The sequence below is a fragment of the Belonocnema kinseyi genome, chromosome 2, assembly GCF_010883055.1.
Source record: "Belonocnema kinseyi isolate 2016_QV_RU_SX_M_011 chromosome 2, B_treatae_v1, whole genome shotgun sequence".
In the NCBI taxonomy this organism is placed as follows: domain Eukaryota; kingdom Metazoa; phylum Arthropoda; class Insecta; order Hymenoptera; family Cynipidae; genus Belonocnema; species Belonocnema kinseyi.
Genome location: NC_046658.1, coordinates 26374656 through 26381931, shown reverse-complemented (window position 1 = coordinate 26381931; position 7276 = coordinate 26374656). Strand labels below are relative to the sequence as shown.

The following is a 7276-nucleotide window of genomic DNA, read 5'->3' as shown; positions in this document are numbered from 1 at the left end:
CAAAGGGATAAGTTAAGTATTAGAGCGGGTAAGAGGGCATGGAAATTTGAGACGAAGCTGAGGGAGGGAAAGGGAGGGGAGTTGGCGAGAAAGTGTTTGATGGAGGTAGAAGAGAGGAGAAGGAGGGCGATCGACTTAAACGAGGTGGGAAGAAGAAAGGAGGGAGTTCTTTAATGATAGAGAAATAGAAGACGGGACTGGAGTAAAATATGAAGAATTGGAAAAAGGGAGAGGGAAAGACAATTAACAGAAAGATGGGGGGCGATTGAGGAATCAAAATACAATAAATGGTATAAGATGATAAAAAAAGAAGGGCTGCCAAAATATTTAGAAAAGGGATGGGGAGAGAGAAGGTGGACCAGAATAGCAAGATTTAGACTGAGAAACGAGGTAAGGGAGGGGATGTACTGGGAAAAAGAAGAGAACAGAATGTGTAGAATATGTGAATGGGAGGAGGAAACTTGGGAGCATGTATGGGAAGGATGTAGGAGAGGAATGGAAGATAAAGGAAGCTGGCAAGAAAATGTGGTTAAGATTCTAGGCGAAGATGGATTAGGAGAAGAATGGATGAAGGAGTTAGAGGGTGCTAGAGGAGCGAATGAGGGAGAATGAAAGAATGCACGTGAAAAAGGTAAATGGGGGTATAAAAAAAAGTGAAAGAAAAAGGAAACGGAACTCGCTTAGATTAGAAGCGTGGAAATTGTAAGTAATGGTAAAGTAAAATATAAGTAGACTAAGATGCGTTTAAGTTCTCATGCTCTCTCTCTCTCGCTTGCACTCTCGCTTTCGTTCGCTCGCTCACTCGCTTGCTAACAAGTGCTACATTGCGCTATCGCAGGAAATAGAAATAAGAAACTAGATATAAGACTTTATGTAAATAGTTGTAAATAATTGTATATATATAGAAAGGATAAGATTGTAAGGAATGGAAGTCATGTAAACCCTTAGGGGACACATTATGAATAAAGAAGAAGAATATATATATATAATGTCCGTAACGTTTGACGATTTTTTTCAAAATTTGTAATCAGTTATTCCACAACAAGTGCAAAAATGGATTTGCAATCAGTTATTACACAACAAGTGCAAAAATGTAACAAAAGTTTGTAAAAGTGAAATTACTGAACATTTTGACAGTAAGAAATAGTGTAGGAAACTTTACAAGTTCAAGCGTTATAGTCCTAACTTCATATCGATGGCTTCTACGAATGTTAGGCTATCTTTCCGCCACGGATAAGCATTAGGCTAACTTCATTTAGCTAAGTTTTCAGGAAGAATAAATAACCTGTTATTTTTCGAAACATTTCCTACGAATTCAAAACTTCAGTATTTTGTACCACTGTTTGTAATGTAATTTAGGCTCCTATAACTTTCACAACAAGACATTTTAAAGGTTGTTATTTCTTTTAACACTTCTACGTGTTTACGAAATTTCATGCAAAATGAAGTTAGCCTAATTCTTAACGGTAACGAAGCGTTAGCCTATTATTCGTAGAACCCATCGATATCACAGTTTTATAAAAATGCAAATGATAATAAATAACTATTAGCAAATAAATTTCAAGAGTATTACGTGTTTTAAATGTGCTGATATAAAGCTCTAAAAATTATGATTTTAACTACTACTCCAAATGTTAAATATTGATCCGAACACGTGAAAATTAGGTTAATGATTTACAGTTCCATAATATAAATAAAGCACTTTCTCCTATAATAAAAAATACTTTCACTATTTACACCCTCTGAAAATCCTAAATCACTGCATGCCCTATGCCTGCATGGCGTGCGAACCGCATAGGGTACAAAATACCTATTTCGCATCTGTTTCATGCACTGCATGCACGCCGTGCGAGAAAACCGGCATTTGGTTAGCTGGGTTCTTTTTCATTTTTTGAAATTCAAAACGGAAGCCAAGTTGCCGAAAATAATTAATATCGCGAATACATTTTATCAAACGAATACGGATATTCTTTTTCGTTTTTTTTTTGTAGTATATTTTAACATCTTAATTTTTCGACATCTTTATATGTATTTTAAATCTAATAAAATTAGGCAAATTAAACCTGTTCAGACTCCCCACCTGAGCTTCAAATCTCCACTCCATATGTTGATACTGAGGTGACTTTGCGTTGAGGTCTGCAAGAGCTTTCGATATATCCTGTTTTTTTACTGCATAAAGCTTGCTTAACAAAGATTCTTGTTCTTCGGTAAAGCCCAACGCAACCGCAGAGTCTCGAAAATCATTGACATTCAACTAAAGAATTTAATTTAAATTAATAATATTCAACAATCAAAGTGTAACTGAAGAGAAAGAATATTTTTTAAATAATTTCAATTACCCTATGTCTACAGCTTTCTAAAAAAAAATTAACAAGGCCTTGTATAGAACTTTTAATAACTTCTGGTTGAACTTCTAGTTTTTCTGTAAATAATAATATTTTTATTGAATCACACACAAATACACACACACACACACACACACACACATATATATATATGCGCTTTACAGGTTTTGGTTTCAAAGCGAAGGGCTGTGCACTGAGTATTCTGCTGACTGGTACCTCGAATCGAGCATGGAAATCCTTTTGGTATTCACTAATAGTCGGTGGTAGTCGAGTAGTATTCGGACCGTAGCATCACCTATCGTTAGGATGTAAGCACAGAGACCTGATTTGGAAAAATATTATTTTTTGAAAAATGACGAAAATACCTATTAACAGGTGATATTATATTGTCTATTATTGACAATTATTGTTATGTCCATAGGTAGACCAGTTAAGATAAAATTCTAGTACTAAATTTGGAGGCGAATACTAAGGTGACAATTTCCAGAATAAATGTTAAAAGACACAAATTTTAATTTATTTGATTACAAGCCAAACAAGCCCTTTACACAACTACCGTATTTATATTCAAAAATACTTTACGATAGGAATTAGAAAATCGGAAAATCACGAACTAAAATAATTTAAACTTCAATATTAAACGAATTTTCATGATTTAGATTATTCCACACATAATTATATAATACTAAAATATTCTTTTCTGTTTTGAGATAAAATGTAAAATTTCCTTTTTTTCTTTTCTCTACTGTCTTCTGGGTTTTATTAATTTCTTCTCGGATTTCTTCAAATTTTTTCCGCAATTCTCTTACTGCTTTTTAATACTTTTTCCGAGAAAAGAATGAAGGAAAATGACATTGAGGATTCCCAGAAAAACACAACCTAACTTTTGTTTTTAAAGGAGAAAGGATTTATTCAATACATTTTATAAGCTTATATTTCAAACTAATAGTATTTTAAACCCATACGAACTATGGGAATAGAACGGAAGTTATTGTTAAAATTGCCGGAAATATATTTCGCTTCTGGTTATTCGAAAGCAAAGTCTATTTGTAAATTGAAATAGCACTAGTACTAATAAATATTTATTTTTACTTTGCATGATAATCGATTTTCACTTTTAAAAAACCATCAAAATCATGGCTTTTTGCGTTCATCTAAGCCAATAAGCGCAATATCGCTAAATATTTTGAAAAAAGTTGTATAGCCCATCAAGTTACGAATTTTTTGTATGAAACATTTTAATCTGCGAGTGACAGTTTTCAGGAAAATTAGTGATACATCAATTTTTATTTTTGAAAAACCTTAAAAATGAATATTTTCTGTGTTTAGCTCAGCCAATATACAAATTTTCGCAAAATATTGTTAATAAAAGTTGTAGATCTCATTAAGATGCACATTTTTTGTTTTGAACATTTTTGTTCTACGATTGATATTTTTTGAGAAAATTAATGCTTCATCTGATGAATTGTAGCAGCTTTCAATGCAATAAGCAACATGTATTTCTAAGGGGTAGGGGTTTGAACAACACTATTTCCGTGACCAGTCACAGGGGTGCTTTTCCGCTTTTCACAGGACCTAGAAAAGGGGTAGGGGTTTCACCAAAATTATTTCTGTGACCAGTCAGAGGGGACCTTCCCCCCCCCCCCCCCCCCCCGCACGGGACCTGGAAAAGAAGTAGGAGTTTGACCAACATTATTTCTGTGACCAGCCACAGGGTTGCCTTCCGCCCCCCACGGGACCTGGAAAAGGGGTAGGGGTTTGAACAATATTATTTCTGTGAGCAGTCACAGGGGTGCTTTCCCGCCCCCCACGGAACCTGGAAATAGGTAGGGGTTTCAACAACATTATTTCTTTGACCAGTCACAGGGGTGCCTCCCGCACCGCACGGGACCTGGGAAAGGGGTAGGGGTTTAACCAATATTATTTCAGTAACCAGCCACAGGGGTCCTTTCCCGCCCACCAACGGGACCTGGAAAAGGGGTAGGGGTTTGACCAACATTATTTCTGTAGCCAGTGATAAGGGTGCCTTTCTGCTCTTCACGAGAAGCTGGAAATTGGTAGGAGGGAATGGCAGGGATTTGACCAGCATTATTTCTATAATTGGTCATAGAGATGCCTAATTACTCTTATCGCCACATTAAGGCCTGTTGCCACGGTAATGCCCAGTATCGAAATAGTTGATCGCTAGATATATTAGTAATTGTCTCGGAAACTATCACTCGTGGAGAAAAATTCTTTAAAAAGAAAATTTGTATCTCAATGAGATCCACAACTTTTGTTTGTGAAATTTTGCAAAATATTGCGCATTGACAGAGATAACTAAAAAATCCATAATGTTTATGGATTTTTTTACATGAAAATCGATATATCGTTAAGTTTCTCGGAAATTATCACTCACAGAAAAAAATATTCGAAACAAAAAATATGTACCTCAATGGGAGCTACAACTTTTGTAAAGAACATTGTGCGCAATTTTTCATATTGGCTTAGATAAACGCAACTATGACTTCTATGGTTTTTTCATGTTTTCACCATGAAGATAGTCTAGTCGCCAATTTTCATTATCAAATCCGTAATCAGCACGTTAAAGTACATGAGTATGCGTAATTTAAATAAAATCGGAGAATTCAGCTCTTCGGAACTGCACCTGACAAGACAACATACAAGCCACCAAAAAATTGTCGATGCCACGATCAACTAAAACAATTGAATATCAGAATTCACGCTATGGACCTCGCGCAAGCCGTGCCGGTTGTCGTGCAGTCAATAGCAACGCAAAGTAGATAAAACGGAGTGTAACTATCAGTAATTATGCGGATGAGGCGGAGTCTAAAAGGAGAAAAACTCTAAAATAAACTTTTCATTTAAAAAATTGACTTCTATAGTGACTGTTTTTAAAAAAAGTGACTTATTGCGACCGTTTCTTAAAAAAGTGACTAAAAAGTGACTTGCAAAAATAAAGTGCCTAAAAGTGACTTATGTGACTGTGTGGCAGCACTGATTACTGAAGTATACAGATTATTAAATTTGTCATTTATCAATGTAAAAAAGCTTAGAATTGTACAATTATAGGATAAAAGTAATCGAAAGCGAGTTATTTTAACGTAGCAGTAATGTTTTCCAACCTTCAGGCAGTGATATTTTTTCATACTATTATAATTAAATGCAAAAAAATATATACCTTCTTATTTTTGTCAGATTAAAAAAAAACCTTATTTTATACAGGGTGTATACAAATTTTTCCAAATAAATCGTACATTCCTTTCCCAAAAATTTGTTGAAGTTTTAGTTTTTGAATTATAAAATATTTAATCTAGCCCAATAGGGAGTACGGTATAAATAGTCGTGCGTCCGTGAGCTGGAGTCCAGAATAGTGTTCTCCCGTCGCTGACCCGACCACGGCGCTATCCTAAATAACACTGCGTTGGACGAAAGCTATTCTATAACTAGATGCGGCAAGTCGCGGCGGAGACATGATTCACAAAATAACTAATTAATATAAAATTCTAAGTATCACAACTAGCGATTGAAAATGTTCTCCGTTTTTAAGACCAATTCAAGATTGTTTAATTTCAAAAGTTGTCAAACTCAAATTATTGACTGTTGGCTGCTTCAAGCTTCAAATTGCCAAAATATGAAGACAGCATTTGAACATTCTTTCTCTATTGCAATAAGTTTCTAAAAAGAGCTAGTAATCGCTAAAAATGTCATTTTCATTTTTTATATTCCTCAATTGCTTCCAAAAAAGTAGACTTTTTGAGAAAATATATTTATTTGAACACATGGAATTAGCTTAAATAATTAAAAATACTTTTGAAAGTTGATCAATCTTTTTCTAGGCCGACAATAATAATTTGTGGATAAAAAAGACAGAAGTCTCCATTCTTCATGAAAAAGATGTACCTTTTTTATCTGCTCAACATAAACATTTCTCTTTAGTTCTTGTTATGCATTATTTGCTCTAGTTGAGATTATTGTTGCGCAGATTAGCGGTAACACCTGTATCTGTAAAATAAGGTATTATCTGTTCAATATGTATTCGGATTATTTTGTCTTTGTTCCTTTATCTATTATTGCTGTTATCTATTAGATCTATTACTTCATATGGACCTTTTTAACTAGGATCTAGTTAAATGACTTTAGTATTATCTTTTATAAGGGTGTTGTTCCAAAAGTCGTGTTTTCATGGTATTTATTACGAAACTAATACATTTTAAGTTATCGTCCCATTCGTTATTATTTTCGGCAGTCCGCCAATGATTGAATTAAATTTGATGTTTCGTTCTGCAAAGGCAGCTGGGCAGTGTACCATGTTAATCTATCTTGGATTCTTAATATGTATATATTACCCTTCTGGGTTTCTGGTAAACATGCAAACATATCTAAGGCAATTTTATCATTAGTATTTGTTAGGATGCCAGAAGACGCTGGATGCTTGATTGGTTATTATGGTGGTTTTTTGTAATTGACTGATAGGAAATTTTTTGAAATAATTTCTAATTTGTTCATCCACTCCCAACCATGTCCCAATTTTCTTTGCTCGTTCTAAGGTATTATTTTCTCCTAGGTTAGTCAAGTGAGCCTCTTTTATGATTTAATCTTTTTCATCTTTAGTGAGCTCTCGGATATTTGAGAAGCATAAATGGAATCTCGTATCTGGATAATAATTTGATAAGAATTGTACTAGTTTTTCGATTGGTTCTGTCTGTACGGGAGTGAATAATGGATTTTCAAATTCTATGCGCACTAACACAGTGCTCCTGAATGGGTTCAAAGTTCACTGAAATCTACGACAAAAACGGAAAACTTAGTTATGTTCGTTATCGCATTCTCAACAGAAATCCGTTTTATTCCTAATTTATTAAAATCAACTTTTGTAGGAGTTTAGAAATAATAAATCGCTCTTCAAATTCAATATAGATGATTAAATA

General features: G+C 34.3%; 1 protein-coding gene across 2 annotated transcripts in view; it reads right to left on the bottom strand.

Moving 5' to 3' along the window:
* LOC117168173 (COMM domain-containing protein 2-like) overlaps positions 1–7276 on the bottom strand; it is a 150483-nt gene that overhangs the window by 86319 nt on the left and 56888 nt on the right. For both annotated transcript variants that reach the window (XM_033353615.1, XM_033353617.1), the window contains exons 3-4: positions 2340–2422; positions 2081–2254 (exon numbers count right to left, since the gene is read on the bottom strand). In XM_033353615.1, coding sequence (XP_033209506.1) covers positions 2081–2254; positions 2340–2422 — 257 coding nt within the window. The remainder of the gene's footprint in view (positions 1–2080; positions 2255–2339; positions 2423–7276) is intronic.